Source organism: Cyprinus carpio, chromosome B17, assembly GCF_018340385.1.
Source record: "Cyprinus carpio isolate SPL01 chromosome B17, ASM1834038v1, whole genome shotgun sequence".
Classification (NCBI taxonomy): Eukaryota; Metazoa; Chordata; class Actinopteri; order Cypriniformes; family Cyprinidae; genus Cyprinus; species Cyprinus carpio.
This window is the reverse complement of record NC_056613.1, coordinates 8,222,757-8,243,791: the sequence shown is the minus strand read 5'-3', so window position 1 is coordinate 8,243,791 and position 21,035 is coordinate 8,222,757. Positions and strand designations below refer to the sequence as shown.

The window sequence follows — 21,035 nt, the reverse complement described above, 5'->3', positions numbered from 1 at the left end:
TAGTGCCTATTTTTTTCCACTTCTGTACAGGTATAGACATGAATATTGGAATAATAAGGAGTAGTTCATTCAAAAATGAAAATCATGTACTTGTCCTCATTTCAAAACCCGTATGGTGTCTTGTGTGGAACTATTTTGGATATTCGAAAATGTAAGACTATCAGTAAATAAATATATGAGAACTTTTGAATGATCTGTTTCTTATAAAAAAAAGGTCAGTGATGTGAGGTGTGAGTGAATGGGGCTCTAAGAGATATTGATTTAGTGCTGTGAAAAGATAATATTTAATCTCCAAAGCACTAATCTCTCTCTCTCTCTTTTTGTCGCATTGCCTCTGATTATAAGCATCCCAGCTGTGCCTACTTCCCTATTCATGGAGCAGAGTCTTGTGGCTTGTTTTACAGCTTCTTTCGGTGTAATTAACATCCTAAACAATCACAGCGCTCTATGGCTCGTCTGTCATTTCCAAGTTTTCTGTGTTTAGGTCAAAGGCATCTTCTCATTTCCCTGCAAAAGGGCTCTGCCTCCTCAAACACCCTACATTTTTGCTCTAGGCTTATTACATTTCTCAGGGAAGGCTGAATTTTCTGGCACAGTGTTCAGTAGATTGAAAAGAGGTTATGCACTTAACTGCACAAGTAATGACTAATTACGCCACTTTTCATGCATGCGTATGGTACCATTCAATAGCTGCATGCTGACATGCAATTTCTTGGTTTTTCATATTTTAAACCTGACATATCATACTCTAAGACATCCAGCATGGTTCAGTGTATCCATGAAATGATTTAGAACTCCCCAGGTGATATGCAAAAAGCACTTTTAAGACATTAACAATCCCTTTGTCGTTATTGCAGGTGGACAGGCTGGGCTGCTTTCTTACTGATTTCACTAATGAGCCTAAAATGAGCTTAAAAGGACTATTATTTTTTTTCTCTTAATTTTTTTTTTTTTTTTTTTACAAAAAAAGAAAAGATGAGTGTACATTCCCAGTAGGCAATATGGAATAATTTGATTTGTTGTACGACTCATCAACAATTGTGATTCCCAGTGATACAGTATGAAAGAATATTTGAAATGTGGCTAGTTTCTATGGTAGGTGTTTCAGTGTTTGTCTCTTAAAGTGGAAAAATGATTACAACACGTTTCAAAGGGGTTCTATTATGCTCTTTTACAAAGTCGTTGTAGTTTTTGAAAAGTGATTTCTGTTAAATAAAATATCTCCTTTTGAATTGGACTTTGAGCTTTGTAAATTACAGACTAACTAAAGTTGAAAAACATAAAATCAATAAATAAATAAACATCACACACACTATCAAAAAAATTACCAAATTTATGACGAGCAATGGCTACTTTCAAAATCGAAATGGAAGGTGCCAAAGCTAATAATACTTGTCTGTCTTGCCTGAATTGAATCTTTAAAGTTTTTGACAAATGCCCAATTTTATAATAGAGAGCAATTATCCCCATAGATGTTGAGTGTATTGTTTTCAGTTGTTCAAGTATGTTGAAAAGAATTGCATGTTTGTTTTGAGAACAAGTGTTTTATAGCTGTACTCTTATTCATATTTATTTGATCTTTTTTTGTAATGCTGTTCTGTAAAGAGTTGTGACTTGCTTCGTTTTGATACAGGCATCACTGGAGTTCAGTAAGTGATTCAGATGTTGATTCAGTAATCGCTTTGATGGGTTCAGTTTAGTGAAATCAAACAGATTTTCATCTTTCTCAGTTTTAACTTACCTGTACCTCATCTTCATGAACTGTTAATTACAAGAACCGGTTCAAAAGATTTCAAATGAATCGAATTGCACCGGTCAAATTGTGTGTTTTTCATTCCTTAACAAGAACGGGTATGTAAGAGTCACTTGTTTGTGAATTGAATTGCACTGTCACATTCTATGTTTTTGATTCACTAAAAAGTACAGTGTCATGAGTTTCAGTTAAAGTCAAAAGTTTACATACACCTTGCAGAAAATGCTGGAAAACCATAGAATTTGTGGGACCTGAAGGGTTCTCTGAAGAATAGCAGGCAGTTTAACTGTTCAGGACAAACAAGGGACTCATGAAAAACTATCACTAAACACACACAAAAAAAACACAGCTGTGGATCATTCATGTTACAACACAGTTTTAAGAATAAATTGTATATAAACTTTTGAACGTGGTAAATTTTAGAAATTCAACCATTGTTTTATCTTGTGGACTATAAGTAAACATCTTTTATGTGAAATATCTTATTCAGGTCCGTACTAAATAAACAATAACATGCATTTTGTATCATCCCTCTTATTTTGGTAAAATAATTAACATTTTGCAGATTCAGAACTGTTTCTGAATCAGGCTAAACTGATCATGTTGGACATTTTATTGGGTTTACAGCTCTCAAGGGCAACTTAACTGAAAAAATAAAAGAGTAATTTCCAATTTGGAAAATCTAGTGAATTTATTATTTTTCAAATTAAAGGTACTTCATCTCATTTGCTTAAGTTTTTATTTGTAGCACTAATGTCGTTGCTAAAAAAAGAGCCGGAGATAATAGGCTGTTTCTTATTCTGATTTAATACCCCAACAAGTTGCAATGTAATAATTTACTCACTACAGTCTCTATTAATAAAAATAAGCTAAAAGCCTCAAAATGTTGGTACCTGCAAATTGGTTCCTGTACTGTTCCTACAAAAAATGAACAGCGACCCAAGCGGTGTCCCACCTCCACACCAAATCAAATTAGCCAGTTGCCCCAGGCCTAGAGATCGGAGTTAATTTGCTTTTTAAACCTCCCAGATGAAACATTTGGCTCTTAAACGCTTCCTGTAAAACGTCAGCATTCATCACAGCGGCCCCTCAGGCTGCAGAAACGCTCGATTGTTTTTTGTAACAGGCATCTGATTCTATTGCTGTCCATACAGACCTTCCAAAATCTTTGCATTCTTGCTCTTCAGGACGTGCTTGAGTGTTATAATTGCTTGCATCATGCAATTACACCCGTCTGCAACCTTTCCAAATCATCGTGCCTACTCCAAGTTGTTCTTTGCAGGAAGCCAGAGTTGTAATAGCCTCAAGGAGTCTGGACTGTCAGTGCTGCAGCAGTAGGGTAATGTATGTCATGGCATATGCGGTTGGTGATTGGAAGCCTTTGGGAGCGTCACTTTTCCCAATGCCGGGTGCATGAGTGAGCTCCCCGAGGGGCCTGCGGTGTCATTTCAGTGCCGCCATGTGAATGAGAGGCCTGTCAGACGTTACGAGCGGAGTTTCAGCCTGCAACCAAGAGATTCACAAGCTTGCAGACTGCCAGAAAAATGAGTAACAACTTCCTTGGGGAGTTTCCGCAGTCTATAGAGAGTTTGGCAAATTAGCTGTTGCGATCACTCACAATATGTTATGTTTTATTCACAGCGCCTCACTTAGAAACTGAAACGAGTACCTCTGAGAAGAATGGGTAAAAAGAAAGAGAAGTCTTTTGTGGACTCATTTTGGTGAGACCTTGATTTCAAGATGGTCTTTTATCGTGAGCAATAATTGTGCAATTAGTTGAATGGGATTCGTTAGAGCCAGGCACAGTGGTGGTTAACGCCACACCAGGCGTAATCAATTCTCTCATGTATCTATGCTTTTCTATTTTCACTCTTTGCTCTTTGCTTCAACTGCATGCAGTTCAGTTGCCCCTCTTAAGGAAGCCTCTTAGAAGAAGCACTTGAAGATGCTCTTCACCCATCCCTGAAACCTGAGAGAGAGATAAAGATAAAGGAAGTAAGGGAATGAGACTGCGATAGTGACAACGCAAACAAGAACCTAGTGACTCATTTCCCAGGAGATTCTATGTTGTAGGCTTCAAAGCAGGTGATTGGGATTTCATTCAGTACTTCTTGGGGTGTCAATTAATTATCAATATATCGATTTCATTAGTAATTGTAGGTAATATTATGTATTTGTTTGTAAAGTGTAGTTCTAACACACATACTGTTTGTATAGAACTGAAAAGTCCATTTTAGGGTTGTCATTGGCAGTTATTTTGAAAATGGAGAAATTTAATTCTGACGATTAATCGAGTAATCAGATAATTTTTTGTGGTATTAAAAATAGCGAACAATAGACGAACAATAGACTTTGAAATGCCTTAAAATACAGATAGCAATGTGGCAATAGTAATTGGGTCAAATTAAATATTCAATGTAATCATATGTTTTTATTGAACAAAACAGTTTAAATACATAATGTAATAAAACAATATAATCATAACTTAAGATTAAATCAAATTGAATTCACAAGAGCACTATGCTTTATTAATGTTTTTAAATGGTTTTAATAATTTCGTGCAGCCCTTAGCAAATGGTCTAATAATGCTTTTCAATGAATTCTCATCTATGTAATGCGACACTTCCGGTATTTTGCCAGTTAATCGACATGGATAAAATGTAATCAAGGTTGTTTTTTTGTTTTTTTATATGTATAACCAATTACTCAAATTTGAGGAATCGTGACAGCCCTAGTCAATTTATGTATTGATAAAAAGTAAGCATTTTGCATAATAAACATTTTTTTTTGTACAAAAGGTGTACAAATGTTCGCAAACCCTTCTAGATTCATAGAATAGTATTTTTTTTTAATGTAGCTAATAGATTTATATAAATAAAATATGTGCAGTAATTTACTTAATTTGATGTTAAAAATATCTATAGCATATTGCAACTAAAAATTGTATCTGCCTTTTACATTAAAATATATTGAAACACAAGACAATTTTGACTATTATAATATTTTAAAACAAAATGTTTTAAATGTATTTTTAAGCTTTATTTATTTATTTATTATTTATTTATTTAAAAAAAAACATCAATCTAACAATCTTCAGCCCAAGACTTATTAACAGTACTTTAAGAGTAAACGTTACATATGAATACTTTTGAATAATAATGATATCAGTTTGGATATATTGGTTTATCTCTACGTACAATGTTGATTATTTTAAAATGGTGAATAGTGGCTTATTAATCCATTTCCCTGATATATCTAATTACCACTAGTGATTATGCCCTCGTGATTATTTAAAAGTGTAAGATTTTGTCCAATGAATTAACCACTTAGTACAATAATCCAACTAATATATTGGTTTACCACTGGTAACCTAGCATAAAATAGTTTAAAGCTTAAGCAAATTTTAAGAAAATGAGAGAGAAACTTTTGGGAACTGGTTTATTTCAAGGTCCAATTCTCACTATTAACAAACCATTAACTGTGACTTTTGATTCAATAAGCTACTAATTTGATACTGATTAATAGTTAGTGAGGTAGTTATTAAGTTTACTTATTGGGATGTAGAATATGGTCATGCAGATTATGTGCTTTATAGGTACTTATAAACAGACAGTATCTTATTAATGCTAATAAGCAACTAGTTAATAGTGAGAAATCCCTGTACTAAAGTGTTACAAGTCAAGTTTTGACAATTTATAACAAGCACTTAAGACACATGACCACTCAGCTGCACATTTATATGCCACCCATTTCCATTGTTCCTGCTTCTGGGCTCTTACTATGTCAGGTTTTGTGCTTTATCAGAACTCATGTAGCTAGAGAAATGTTTGAGCTGATGGAAGTGATTTATAAAGTTTTGTAGGTGGACTGCTGAGCGACTGTGTGTCAGACACACTGCCGAGTGTGTGTGATGAGCGTGTGTGCTGGTGGGACACACTGTGAGGTGTCACTCGTGTAAAATGCTCTGGTATTGTCCGTGACCCCCACAGTTTCCCTGTCTTGAAGAACTGGGATGCTGACCCTGAAGACCTCAAGTAAAGGGCTGAATCTGCAGCTCTGCCTGCCTGGGAACATTCAATGATTTCAGGATAGAAAATGGCGCACACAGTTCCAGCTGCCCTGTCTCCAATGGAGCTCAGCATGGGAGACAGCTCCTTTGCCTTTGTTGCTTCCTCTATAATTTCACAAAAGTACAGGCAATGGCAAGGGAAGAATTTAAGTGGTTTGTTGCTCTTTATTTGTGGATTGTGGCAGCGGGGAGGGGGGAGAAGACAAGGTGACATACGCGAGATGTTGCCTTGTGCTTCTTTAGAGTACATCCCCACTCAGAGAGCACAAATTCAGTCCTGAGTCGAGATGACTTTCATCCTGTTTATCTCGATCATCTCTGTTAGTTTAATGATAAATACGTTCATTTCTTCTTGGACAGGTTAACACTAAAATGTCACTCTCTTGAATCTGCAATACAATAAGTTTGAAGGAAGAGGAATGAATCCATTACTCCAGTCTTCAGTGTCACATGATCCTTGATCATGCTAATATGCTGATTAGGTGCTTAAGAAATATTTGTTATTATAAATGTCGAAAATTGTTGTGTAGCTTAATATTTTTTTGTGGAAACCATAATACGTTATTATTCAAAATTCTCAGATAAAAGAGCAACATTTATTTGGTTTAGGAATCTTTTGCAACATTATCAATGTATTTACTGTCAGCTGATCAATTTAATACATCCTTGATGAATAAAAGTGTTCCTTTCTGTCCAAAAAAAAAGAAAAAAAAAAAAAAACTTACTGACCCCAAGCTTCTGAACCTTCCTGAAAGTGTTTTTTTTTTATCTTTTTTTTTTGTTGTTGTTGTTCAAAACAGCCCTTCATCAATAATGTGTTTCAAGGTAATTTTAAAGTTTGGAAAATTAATTTAGTTTGCATTTAAATCCTAAGCTGTTGGCATTTTATTTTGGTGAACAGGTTTTTGTATTTTTGTAATTATAAGATCACCATTCTCTGGAGGATGAATAATAACGGTCCACAAAGAAAGGGTTACTCTAAAAGAATAATGGAAAACTAAGTTATAAAAATGTTAATGGGCTTTTCTGCGAAAGAAAACTATTGGATTTATCTGGAGTAAATACTGTGACTTGCAGTAAAGCAAGGCTTCATTTGATTCAGTGCAGGTTGTCAGATTGTGTCTAAATGCAGATATGGTGAGTTATCTTTGAGCCATCTAAGATGTCTAAGGTATTTATAGCTTTTAGACACACACATACACATACATTTGTAAACCCCTTATATTTATTAGGAAGTATTCATGCAGAAATCTGCTTAATTCCAAATGTTTCACAAACTCACATTTACATACGATTGATCTTTTTGCTTATGCTATTAGTTTCAGTGTGGTGGTGGGTTGTTTATCAAAATCTAAAGCTAAAACTAAATTCAAGGCTAATGCACATAGCATATTTTGAAATTTTATTACTGGTGTTTGCTAGAGTTGAGGGCTTGAGGCTTATTACTTTTCTAAGCGCTTAAATTAAGTTTTCACCTGGTGTACAATAAATGAGTGGAAAATTTCATAAATTTACATTAAATGACTTGGTCAACTAAGCAACTACCTAGTAACCATCTAGAGTTCTTTAGAAACAACAACTGGCTAAAACCACATAGCAACTTCATAGTAACCCCATGGCAATCAGTCACCCAGGACATCCTACCACAGGCAATAATATTATTTTATTTTTATATTTATTTGTTATTTTTGTCATTGATCAAGACTCCCTAGTACAAAAGAGATTTTATTTTATTTTATCTTATTTTATTTTATTTTAAATTTAATGAAATTTTCAATTGTATTTTTTATAGGGCTGGGTAAAAAATATCGATATCTCGATATTAATTGATTCTCATTTTTACGGAACGATATCAATTCTTAAATCCCAAGAATCAATTAGTGTAGCCTGTTTTCAGTTAATGGATGGAACATTGAAGGGCACTTCCCATCCAATATATCACAATAACCATTGTTCTTTGGTACTTTTAATATGAAATAAAGTCTTAGATTTCAAATGATCTCTATTGTATTGCAGTATTCAAACAATAAATGCCATTTTGGCGCTGTTTAATGTGGAGTGACAGATCGCTGTAGTGCCTCAATTTCAACAGATGCGGCAGTGCGTAGCGCACGTGAACTAATCATCTCTTCCATATTAATACCAGTTTTCAGCACAAAAGAGACATTACTAAACATCCGAAGGTAAGTTAAAAGAAAGAGTACAACTTTACAACTTTTTTTATTTAATTTAATTTTATTTTATTTAGTTCTGCACATCCGAATTTGTTCACAGGTGAATGAATGTCACAGCCTCATTGGTCAGTCAGTAGGCAGGCTTTAGTTGTTTTGAGGGCCGCTCATACCGGTTTCTCCTCTGTTTGTGTATCCCCTCTGCGGTAGTCTCAGCTGACTGTGATTACAGTGAGGCACAATAATGGCTCCGGCTGCTCAGCGGGAGGTCAGAGGTCACACTGTGCTATCAGGCCATCGCAGGCACTGGCTGATCTGTGCTCCCAGTCATCTGTGGCTTTAGATAAGCTTGCACTAAAAAAAGAGACAAAACTCTGATTATCTGATCATTTCAGAAAGGACAAACTGGGTCAACTGCGTGAACGCTCCGGCAAAAACAAAATGACCAAAATGAGAAAGGACAGTGAGGCGAAATGTTATGAAAATACAAATGCCAGCCCTGTGCTTTGCATGCAAAGCTGGACATATTGAAACACAACTCCAGAGGGAATTACTGCACAATTGAGGTTTGATACAGCGACTCCTGTAGCGAACGCTGTTGTAGTACTGTGGGCTGAGCATATTGCATATGACAAGAGACAGGCTAGTCTAATGACTACAGCTCTCTAGGGATTCCATCTTGACCTCTGCTGTAGCTAATTGCTTCCATTTTTCTTGTCTCACAGTGAGAAGAATGGAGTTGGGTGGGAGGTGCCTATCATAGCTCCACCCCCTCCAGGCTTTGAATGACAGATGCAAAAGAAGTGACTCAGCAGGGGCCCAGTGTGTGATGCAAAATCTTGCTTGACTCTTACATCATAGGATGATGGTTAAACTGTCATTTTATAAAGCAACAAACTATCAGTAGTGTATAATCTCAATATAAATTTAATTTATATTGGTAAAAATCAGCCATTTTTGTGTCAAAAGTTCTACATGTCGAATCATACACACAAATAAATAAATCAATAAAAATCTGCATGGCTATGGTGTAATGAGAGCTTTCCCAGAGATATGGTTGCATAACCCGTGCATTGGCAAGTGCTAGTCGTATGTGGGAGAAGTGCCTCGGGACCGCTGGAAGGTCCCTCTGAGAAACTAGCTATGGTCAGGTTCACATTAGCCTAATCAGACAGGTTGTCTGTGTACAAAAAACAGAGTTTGGAAGGGTGACACCAACCATGTCCACCTGCTAAGTCTGTTGGTGTTGCTGCAAATCTGTTTTGAAGGGGGCTGATTGTTTTGCTATACATGTGGAGACCAAATATCTGGCATAGCATCCTGTAAAACTGACCCGTGATAGCTTATGCTAGTTAAGTTTTATAAATAGGTTAATAATGAAGTATTTATTTGAATATTAGAATAAGGTATCTATAAGGGTGCTCCACCACAGTCTGTTCACAGACTATATAATGCATATTGCACTCAAAAGTGGCAAGTTTGACATGTGAGTTTACATGAAAGATACGCAACATTTTGCATCTGCAGGGATAAAATCTATAATTGGGATCTGGTCTGCTGCTGTGAATTTTTGAGGATAGACAGTCTGAAATCATATAAAAGGTTTTGGTGTAATGTAATGTGTTTATGTGGTTCTAAGGTTCAAAAAACCACATTATTTTAAATGCATAGATTTTTACAAAGCTCATCGTTCTGAAAAGCGAGGTGTGTTCTGATTGGCCAGCTATCCAGTGCGTTGTGATTGGCCAAATACCTTAAGCGTGTGATGGAAATGTTACGCCCCTTACCATACTGTGATGCCGTTTCCCGGCATGACGAGACAAAACCAATAAAACCCATTACAAACGAGGCATTTGTTGCATCCAGTGGGGACATAATTACTGATTATAATGACTTATACTGTCTTTTTACGCTGTGCGTTGCATCGCGCCGCATAAACATAAAACCATGTCTGCATTTGTGATCGGAGATACGATAAACAACAAGCGCTACTCTACACTGCTCAAGTAAGAAGCGCCAGACTGTCCTTGCAAAGTTGGAATTGCCCCACTTTATAGAAACAGCTTTTGTGCACAGACGCATTGTAGGCTACTCTTCCAGGTTCAGGAAACAGTCCTTCGTAAAATGCGCTGCACACATCTGAATATTTGGGTTGAACTGTTCTGGAACAGTGTTGTAATTACAACTTAACCACTGATTTCTAGTCGTGTCCTCTTTTGGAAGGCCAAACAAAGTATTTTCGCTTTTACAACTAAACAAACAGCATCTCCACAACATGACGGTGGCAGTGACAGCAACAATAAAGTTACGCCTTCTTTCTTTGCATGAACATTTGGGCGGCATTATGATGTAGACACGCGGGGGCATGTTCAAATGAGGTATTTTAGGAGGGCATGGTCGACTCTTAACTTTTATAAAGAATATCTATTTGGGTTTGCGACTTTAGTCTTTGCAACTTCATGAACAGCTTGAAATCACATCATATGACCCCTTTAAGTCCATAAAGTCAAAGGTCAAAGTTTGCCAGTTTAGTGACTTTTAATGTTTTGAGGCACTTTGTAGCACATAAACTAGACATCCTGGAGCAAACATGTTTATTTTGCTTTGTTTACCGAGATTTGTCTGTGAAATAATTGGTGCTTTTGACTGTTGGATAGACAGGATCTTCTGATCACAAAGTCTGCACATTTCTTCTGTGTTGTCTGTACAATTTTGGACTGACCTGCTGTGCTGTGTTATTTGAATGAGCTAGTCTATTATTGTTGTAGAAGCTATTTTAGATAAACCTGCCTCCAGACAGTAAAAACAAAACAAACCGTCTTTTCATATTTTACATGATGGTCAGACAGTCTATTATTTTCTAAGGTGGCTTTCTTGGAAAAGAAAAGCTGCAAAGTGTGCTAGACTTTATCCCTCAAAACCTGGCCATATGGACACAGTGTAGAGAAATAACTAATTAGAATGGGTTCGAGTTGGGAAGTGTGATGACAAAATATTATGTTTGCATGACAATGCCTAATCTGAAAGTTTTAAAAAGCTTGAAGGTTTTAATTGGGAAAAGTCAGATAGACCATTTAAAACTCAGACAGACCATATTAGACATATTAGGCCACCTTATACCCCATTTTTAGACTTTATTATAAACCACATCAAGAATACACATCAGCATGTTTTTAGTATATTTTCTTATGTTAGCAAGGAATTTTAACATACTGATAGCTAGCTGTTGCTGTTCTGTTTTTAGCATGTTTATATTTGGTGCAGCTTGAATACACTATAGGAATCCATAAATGAAAAAGTAACACCCTTGGATGAAAGTCTTTGGGAATGTGGGGTTTTTCAGAGGTCTACTACAGGAAATTTGTAAGTTGAATTTGTTAAGAAAAGATCTAGAAACTTGAGTTTTCTGGAAGTCTGTGCCAACATTGGTGAATATGCCTTGAAATTTGAGGTCTCAGAAGAATAATAATAAGCTTAAATTTAAGATATTGGCTTTGTCAAGTAAATGTAATTTACTTTATGATTAACTTAGAAGCCAGTTAGAGGTTTTCACAAGTCAAAGTACAGATTTCTGCTCAGGAAATCGGGTGTTTCTGTATATCATTTATTTCTAGAGTTGTTATCTCTAATCTTAATCATGACACAAAGAAAGTCTATTTTTAACTGGTTGTGTCACTAAAGAAGTTTCACATTCAGAGAAGCAAAACTCTGTATGTGATATTCACAGCTACCTCATGCTCTGTTCTTTTGAATGTTACTCATACTTATCCTGGGTGCCATCCAGACGTCAACAGGCTGGATCACAGCCATTTGCAGGGGAAATTTCTGGGTGAATGCATAAGTTGAGAAGTTCCTCAATGGTCCCTCACCTGAGACAGCAGATCCTGGCATCATGCCTCTCTCTTTCTCTCTGGAGGTTCCTCTAGTCCGCCCCATGACGCTCAGCTGACACAGATGGCAGAAGTCCAACCTGGATGATGATAAAATCCACAAACTTAGTCATCAGATGTGTTGGAGCCGCTCACTCTATTTTCTTAATCCTGTTTTTGGAATTTGGCTGCTTCCAAATTGGAGCTGGCAGTTTCTGGACTCATTATGAACAAACGAGACCTTTAATGCAGATTTACTTGCCATTTATACAGCTCAAATATTTTCAGATTTCAGATGGGCTTCTTAAGCAGTACATTTAGTTAACAACATGAGACCTGGCTAGTGGTCATAGTTGATTTTGTTTGCATTGCTGAACAGCAAATCAAAGGCACACAAAATACTGGGGAAAATTCTAAGTACATTTACATTTACGCATTTGGCAGACGCTTTTATCCAAAGCGACTTACAGTGCATTCAGGCTAATTTTTTTACCATGTAAGTACAGAGATATATGTATGATTTAGTAGTATAGTATGCTTTATTTATTTATCATTGATTTCCCTTGACTTTCACTAAGCTCATCATATAGAACTGCATAGTCGCCTAATACAAGAATGATTCACGCATATATTGAACAAAATAAGGTTTTTCTGTGCTATAATTTCACCTTCTGAGTGCCAAGAGCCAAGATTTCCAAAATACACACAAAATGTGTGCAAACCATAACCATTGGTTTCAGTATGCCACTTTATAAAAAGAACAACCGGATTTGAGTTGACCTTCATCTGCTGCACTCATTCGTTTGTGTAGAGGTTGCCAGGTGACGTTAATTGTGTGAAAGCTAGGATTTCTTGGCACTCAGTGTTGAAAGGTCCACCGACTCTTGTTTTTAACAGCACATACATCCTTTTTGTCTCTCTGGGAGTTGGAAAACACATTTGTAAATGTGTCGTTTTGGAGCAGAACAGCTTGATATTCCTTTTGGAGTATTTATTTATGGTTAACTCCTCTTGTGCATACACACACGAGAAATTTGTCACTTCCTCTTGGCATCCCCTTCCACTGCCCCTGTTGTGTCTGTGTTGAATATTCATTGCAGTTGGCATCGCAGGAATATGTTGCATACTGATCAGTCATGCTATTTTTCACCAACTGCATTTACAAGATGCCCTGCTTACACCCTGCTCAACATAATTTCCCCCGCTGTTATAACTGAACTGCCAATTAAATGATTTGTTCCTTTTTGAATATCAAATTTCTTTGTAGGCAGTATTTACATTTAGTATAACACATTTTTGGGGGAAGTGTTGGAAAGAGAACCATCCAATACATTTGATTTGTTCAATTTTAGATTGAAGCGAAGAAATTGGACATGTCATTAAAATCATTTTATTACACATTAAGTATCAGCTTTGATTTATGGATTTGGATGATAAAGGATTTTGTCCTGTTGTTCTTGGTACAGGCCTCCCTTGGTTATTATTTTGCATTATGTATGTATATATATATATATATATACACACACACACACATATGTATAAATATATAAAATATATATATATATATATATATATATATATATATATATATATATATATATATATATATATATATATATAGTAGACATATTAATGTTTTTTGTATACAATCCTGAATAGTGTGCTATATTATTTATGATTTTTTTCTCATTCAAATTATCCTTTTTAGTTTATTATATGTAAATAATATTTAAATATATTATAAATAATATGTACTGTAATATTTGTTTAATATTCTCTATATATTTAGAATTCTTTTTGGCTAAAGATCGCTTAAAAAGTATTAAATAATATTAATAATTTAAGTTATTTCAGATTTGTTTAATTGTTTTAAACCTGGAACAGTGCACTGATGGCCCAAAACTGCTAAACTCGCAGTACAATTTCCTATCTTACTAGCTTCCTGGATTCACCCATGAGTGTACTGCAACTTTCTTTTGATAAAAGTGCCATTTAAATGACTGTTTTTCAGTGTCAAAACACCTACAGCTTTCCTGAACCATGTACTCTGTGTATCTATAGAGTTCCTGCATCTTTCCAGTTTTCTAACCTTTAAATAAAATTCTCTCCTCAGCTCAGCGATCTTTTCATCCAGTTTGAGGAAAAGCCTCAAGGGGCCGCCTCCCTCGCTCAGGTCCACAAAGCGGTGCTTCCAGATGGGAGGACGGTGGCAGTGAAGGTACAACATCCCAAGGTCCAGCGCCAAAGCTCCAAGGACATTGTTGTGATGGAGGTAATTACCGAGGGAGCAGGGCTGCCGATGCCTGTCTTCTGATGCCTAATTCACACGCTCTGTCATTGTCACACGCCCATGTATAGCTCGATCCGTCTAGGGGCCTGTTCACCTCCCATTAGTGTTTAAAAAATAGAGTCCATCATTCAACCAACAGTTTTATTTATTCATTTTATTGCAAATGTCCATGCACCTACAATTTCATTTGTATCACATATAATTACTCTATTACAGCCAGGTCTTATTCAGAGTCTGGGCTTCAGTTTAATGTATTATAAAGGTGTGCAAGCTTGCATACCCCTTCCAGAGACTTCTTTTTCCTCCCCGTCTGAGTCTGCATCACTCTTTTGGGGTTTATTTTGCAACTGACTGATTGATTGTCCATTGCATGTATGTTATTTGAAATAGTTTAATCAGGCCAGAAGAATCTAATTAAATAAAATAATAAAATATAAAAATGTAAATAATATAAAATAAATTATCTAAATTAAAAAATAAAATAAAATAAATTATAATAATAAAAAAATATGATCCATGTTATTAAAAAATTATCTTGATCTGATCCTGAAAGGGGTATGTCAATGAGTATAACTGAATTTGTGTCTGTTTTCAGTTTCTCCTTCAGGTTGTCCACTGGTTGTTTCCAGACTTTGCCTTTATGTGGCTGGTGGAAGAAGCCAAGAAGAACATGCCTCTAGAGCTGGACTTCCTCAATGAGGGACGGAATGCTGAGAAAATAGCAGAAATGCTCAAGCAGTTCACGTTTCTGAAGGTTTGTGACAGTGTTATTCGGTGTGGCATAAATATTTTTCCCATTGACAGTCTTTCGGTGTACAGCAACAATTGGCCTTTTTAAATTCGAAGATCTTAGTGTCTTAAATGGCCTTAGGTTTTAAAATAAATCGTGAGGACTTGCCAGCCAGGTTCATAAATGGCAAAAGTACTTTCTTGAAGTGACCAATGATTTTTACTTTGTCAACGGCCTTCAGGAAACAATTCAGTTGCTTTCTTTCATTTGGAATGACTCTAAGAGTAGTGTGCCCTTCAATGCTGCAGGAATGAAAAATGAGTGAAAGCTCATATTTCAAAAGACTTCAGCACTACAAAACAAAAAACTCAGACTTTTTTGGCATTTCAACATCTTATTCTGAGAAATTTGTCAACTTTCAAGGGAAGCAAGTCACATTAAAAGTCCCACTAAAACACTGTACTAACTTCAATTTGCACTGTTTCACACTGTTTCGGCTAGACGCCGTGAATCACAGTACCCTCATATTTCTCCCCTGCAAGAAGACTTTGCAAGGTAAATAATCTGTCATAACAACTGCCAAATGCTTCCAGGCAAGTCCCCTTTTCATTTTTAATGAATAACAAAGAGATCTGGTTGGCCCTGCAGAGTAATGAGAATTGCCTGGGTTTACACCCGCAGATTTGTGCCTCTAATGCACACTATTAGCTCTGTCAAAATGTTTGACAGCGGAGCACAAGCCGCCATGTCAGGAATAAATCCCCGGCTCTCTGCATCAGCCTCTCGTCCTGTAAAACAAGCGTGATTATACAGCGGCGGTGGTGCAGCGGAGTTGCAGGCAGTTCAGAGTGTTTGGCTGTTCCACAAGGCAGACACTGAGCTGAAAAATGGCTCTGTTTATATGGTGGTAACGGAGGGATTTTTTAGCGTTGACATTCGTTTGATAAAGAGAGCGGAGAGGAACTGTACTGAAAGTGTGTCGCCGGAGGTGGTGGCAAAAGCCAGGCCTTGGTATCAGGTGGAGGAAAATTATCAAAGAAAAAAAAACAGTAAATCTTCCTCATTATGTAGAGAAAGTTTTTAATTAGTAGCGAGTTGGTAGAGCGATAGACCAGATAAGCAGTGATGTTCAGGAACAGGAAACTGTCGTGTGGAAAAGGAAGGTCATCTAAACCATCAAGAAAGCCTGCTGCTTTGAGCTTTATGTGCAGATTATAGCTAATTCTGAGCATCTGGCATTATCCGTCACAGAGAATCTTATTTTCTCTATGTCGTTGTCTGGAAGTACAGATAGTGATTCCAGCGCACAAATTGGCAATTTTGGTATGGCTAATAATGCTTGTTCGCTCACAGTATGGTCTATAACTGTTATGCAGTGTTTAGATCATTAAGCTGTTTAATAAGTCAATTATCACTACTTCTCTCGCTCATACTCTGATGTATGTCCAGCAAAACACCATAGAAACCACATAGCAAACACTCCAAACACCCTATCATTTGCATATGAACACTTAAAACACCCAGCTTCTTAGAAACCACATCTCTAAAAACCACTTAAAACACACTTGGAACTTATAGTTTTTAGGTTACGGGTTAAAGCAATCGTTTTGACAAGGGAGCCCACATGGAGGGAAAACACACACACACACACACTCACACACACACACAAAAACAAACAAAAAAAAAACTAGATGAGGCTAGTTTTGATTATCAGCTCTTCTGGTTTTATTATTCAGAACACCCAACAACCAAAAAAAGAAAAAAGACCACCACTTCTACTACACTACTTGTTTTTTTTGATATGTGGCAGTCCGCTGCCACTTACTTTTGTTTTGTGGTTTATAAATGAAATGTTGTTTTTGTTGTTTATATTCATTTTATTAATAAAATTATGTTTGCTGGTTCCGACCACCTTGTTTCTGTGTGTGTGTGTGTGTGCGTGTGTGTATGTGTGTGTGTGTGTGTGTATATATATAGGTTGCACAGGTTGCATATATATATATATATATATATATATATATATATATATATATATATATATATATATATATATATATATATAATATATATATATATAAACACACACACACACTTTCCTTAAACCATCCTGGCAACCCATTTTTTAAAGTCTCACAACCCGGGGTTTGAAAGCCTGTGCCCTAGGAACAGCCATGCTTAAAAAATACTCTGCTCCCCATCAACCACACTGCAACACTCTAAAACCATTTAGAACTCTCTAGAAACTGTATAGCAACCCTCTAACTGTTCATAAAACCCTAGGAAACACATAGCATAAAACCACTCAACTCCCTAGCAACCACATAGCAACACTCTAAAAAACACTCTGAACTAATCAAATGCTTATACAATACACTGACAACAGTTTAACTACTTTGAAATGTTCTGAATATTACGTTTTTCTTGCCTGTTTCATAGGAGTACAAAAATGTCAGTACGCAGGTGGCTTGTGGTCTTCTGTGTCAGCCGCACCACAAGGATACGTTTTTTACATGTATTTACACTTTGGTTTGAATGAAAACAGCGCATCGGCGCAGCGCGGCTGACACAGAAGAGTGTACACCGCCTGTGTACTGCTCAGAAGTAACCCATTAACTGCTTTAGGCTGTTCAGAGTCGATTATTTCTTTTGGGATACAGTAACTTTATTTATGCGCTGTTGGCTTTACAGCTATGCATATTGTTTACATTCACATACAACTAAACTTCATGAAAGTCAATATTCAAAATGGCATAATAGGGGCACTTTAAAATTATGTATATCTAGTTTGGCTAGAACAACTGAAATAAGATGTGGCACAGCTTACCCCACTTCTGTAAAAACTGACTCGCTGCAAGTGTATAACATTTGCTGAGAACCTGTTCTTTGTTTTGTTTGCTGCCAGATCCCGAAGATTCACTGGGATCTTTCCACCAAGCGTATTCTAACCATGGACTTCGCAGAGGGCGGTCAGGTCAACGACCGAGAGTACATAAAGAAACACGGCATCAATGTCAACAAGGTAAGAGAGATGCCCTTATCTCTGTGTAACTAAAACAGAGCACCACTTCCTCAGAAACACTCAGAACAGCAGCCCAACAAATGGCACTTGTCACAACTCCACCACTCGAGATCGCTTAATCAGTAATTTCACTATGCCGATGTTAATTTGAGCATGGAAAAGTGCTCGGGAATGCTAATGAAGCAGTCACGTTCCCTGCTACGTTTGATCCCATGCGTTCTGGAAGCTTTGAAGACGTTTCTCTTTTGCCCTGTTCCGAGAGGCTTTGACACCGCTGAATTGGAGGCTGCTTGGTTTGATGAATTATGCCTCTCAAATTTCATTTCATTTTTCTAGCCCTTAGCAGATGAGCACTAAATTAAATCAGGCTCTTTTTCATATTTATATCACAGACTGTTTTTCCGTCGTGCCTGCAATTTATTCTACTCTGCCGCTTTTGTCAGCAGAAGGACTCACCGCAAGATCGAGCGCCTTTTAAATTTTGCGCTTTCGTTAAGGTGACTCTGGTCTCAGGGTGAATGTGGTTGCACACAATGGCTTCGGTTAGAACGGAGTCCCTACTGAGTGAGCTAATCTGTAGTTATGTGGGGCCAGGGGACGACAGAGAGACGAATAAACTGAGGGATGTGACTTTTGTTAGGACTAGGGATAACGGAGAAATGAATGCTAATGGACTATTGATCATTTTCAACATTTCAACATTTTCTTGTTATTTGATGATGGTGGAGTAGGGTAGAGTTATCACTTTGTCAGCTAGCTGGGAATAGTTTTCAAAAAATAATAAATGCATAAAAAGAGAGTTAAGTGAACTTCACTCCTCCTAACATGCAAATCACAAATTTTGCAATGCTCTCATCATTGCAATGCTCACGAGTGGGTGGTATGACCAAAATCTTATATAACGTTTTCCATACATTTATATCACAGTCTCTTGTACAATTGACAAATTTGGGCTGGAAATTCAGTCAAAAAAAAAATGTCTGTTTTTGGATAGTCTATATAAAAATAAATATATATATATAAATATTTCTTTTTATTAGGTTCATAAATAGTCTTAAATATGTTGCGCACTGCTTTGTTTACATTTGTTGATGGACAGACTGAAGACTTTTCATCCTGAGTAGTCATTAAACTTTCACTTAGCTTATTGGTTTGTCACTCATATATATATATATATATATATATATATATATATATATATATATATATATATATATATACACACATATACAGTACATATACAAAAACAAATTACTGTCCAAAAAAAAAAAAAAACCAAGCTGCTATGTGGTATATTGTAATTTTTCGGACATAGTTCAAAACCTGCATCTTTCTCATATTAAAAAATATCTATTTTTTGTCCATACAATGTTTGAAGCCCAACATTTAAAAAAATGTACACTGTTACAATATATACCATCATGCCACCCAGCTCTAGTCTCCTCAAAACACTTTCTGTAAACATGGATGCTCCATCCTGTTCACTGAAATATCTCAACTTGTTGTTCAGTATTTCAGTTATTTCACAAGCAGCTTCCTTCATCATATTCCCAGATTTCATGCATCGCTCATCCATGGAAGAGAGGGGAATATGGAAAGCGGGCAGTGAGATAGATGATGAGATGGTTAGAAACGCAGAGCGAGAAAAAGACTGCAGCCGCTGAAAGCCGTGCGAACACACCGGCTTTTGTTAAATGACTAAATGGGATCATTTTAGCACCTGCTTTGTTTGTGTCACTCTATCATTATATTTCCTCCGACCTGTTTTGTCTGTCTGAATTAATATGCACATTTGCTGCCAGTTTGTTTTGCAAAGCTCGCTGAGGCTTTAAACCGCAACCTTTCCTTATCGTTGTACACCCAAGCATCAGTGAGCCTGACAGACGGGTAAACACGGCCTGAAACCGGTCTCATAAGCCACCGAGCCGTGCTTAAAGGGCACCGCACACCTTTGAAAGACAGAGGAGGGAACGGTCGACGGGTGGATGGCACATCAAGCGTTTATCACACCCCCCTCTCGCTCACACTTGCACGTACACACAAGTGCACATAACATTTATTTTCCTTTACGCGGTGTCACACAACCACTGCTTGGATTTATGTATTTTTTTTCTGCCAAGCTGTTTTTCTTTGGAGATAGCGGACTGGGTTATGGGCGGCGCTGATTAACTGATGTTCCCGCTACAGTGTGGAAAATGAGGATGCATTTTAAAAGAAAATGGCGTACAAATTTTATGCAGAGCTTGAAAATGCAATCAAAGGGCTCGGTTCATCAGACTCATTTGGAGTGGAGCAATTTAGCGAATGCTTCCGCTTATATTTTCCCTCTCTCGTTTTAATGTGGCATCGTGGGTGTGTGTGCGCGTCTGAGCGCTTTTAAGAGGGTTTTAGTGGTTCGGGGGAATGAAAGTGATCGTGGTATTAGCAAGCGTGTCACGCGGCCGCTCAATGGGGCTTTGCTAAAGAGACGCTCTCCATTGGAACAGGTTGAAAAGGCAGTACAGCCCGCTTGCTTAAAAAGACACTTTATTTTGAAATTGCAGAGCTGTGGGGGGTTAGCAGGGCTGGTGGGAAACAGACCTGGAGGCAGCAAGAGGAAATGAGTCTGCTCTCTGGAAGGGCATCTGAGCAGCGGGACCTGAAGACTGTGAAGAGCATATTTTTGGTGCTTTAAACCGCACCCAAAGTTAAGGTTTTGCGTGAAAAGCTTTACTTTATATTCAAAGAATTGAATCAGAAATTCATTTGATCTATATTTGAAAATATCTACAGTATGTATATACAGTAGCCCCCCAAAAGACACTTAAGCCACCCTTAAATATATGGATCTTTTCTTTATATTCCAAAATATCAAACCATGTGGCATTTATTTTAAAGAAATATTACACAAGTAAATTTTTTTAAAGGAATACATTTTTAGTGTATTTTTTTCTGTGTATTATTACAGGAAAAATTAAATTTTAAAATAAAACTTTTTGTATCTTCTTATTAACGTTTATATAATTTTATTTATTAGTTATAATGAATATTACTTTATATTTATTTATATAATAAATATTAGGAGTTTACGCTTAAAATGTCTGTCATTGCATTATAATCGACAATTTTACATCTGATATGTATGATATGTGGGT

General features: G+C 36.7%; 1 protein-coding gene and 1 long non-coding RNA gene across 2 annotated transcripts in view; one reads left to right on the top strand and one right to left on the bottom strand.

Moving 5' to 3' along the window:
• Positions 1 to 21,035, top strand: part of LOC109076068 (aarF domain-containing protein kinase 1-like) — a 105,720-nt gene that overhangs the window by 44,317 nt on the left and 40,368 nt on the right. The window contains exons 5-7 of the mRNA XM_042742038.1: positions 13,976 to 14,134; positions 14,748 to 14,906; positions 17,785 to 17,901. Of these exons, the coding sequence (XP_042597972.1) occupies positions 13,976 to 14,134; positions 14,748 to 14,906; positions 17,785 to 17,901 (435 nt within the window). The remainder of the gene's footprint in view (positions 1 to 13,975; positions 14,135 to 14,747; positions 14,907 to 17,784; positions 17,902 to 21,035) is intronic.
• LOC122140126 lies at positions 8,086 to 17,842 on the bottom strand. The gene is made up of 3 exons (XR_006156833.1): positions 17,707 to 17,842; positions 11,863 to 11,963; positions 8,086 to 8,347 (listed from the first exon to the last, which is right to left on the bottom strand). It is a non-coding gene; the product is annotated as an uncharacterized LOC122140126 (long non-coding RNA).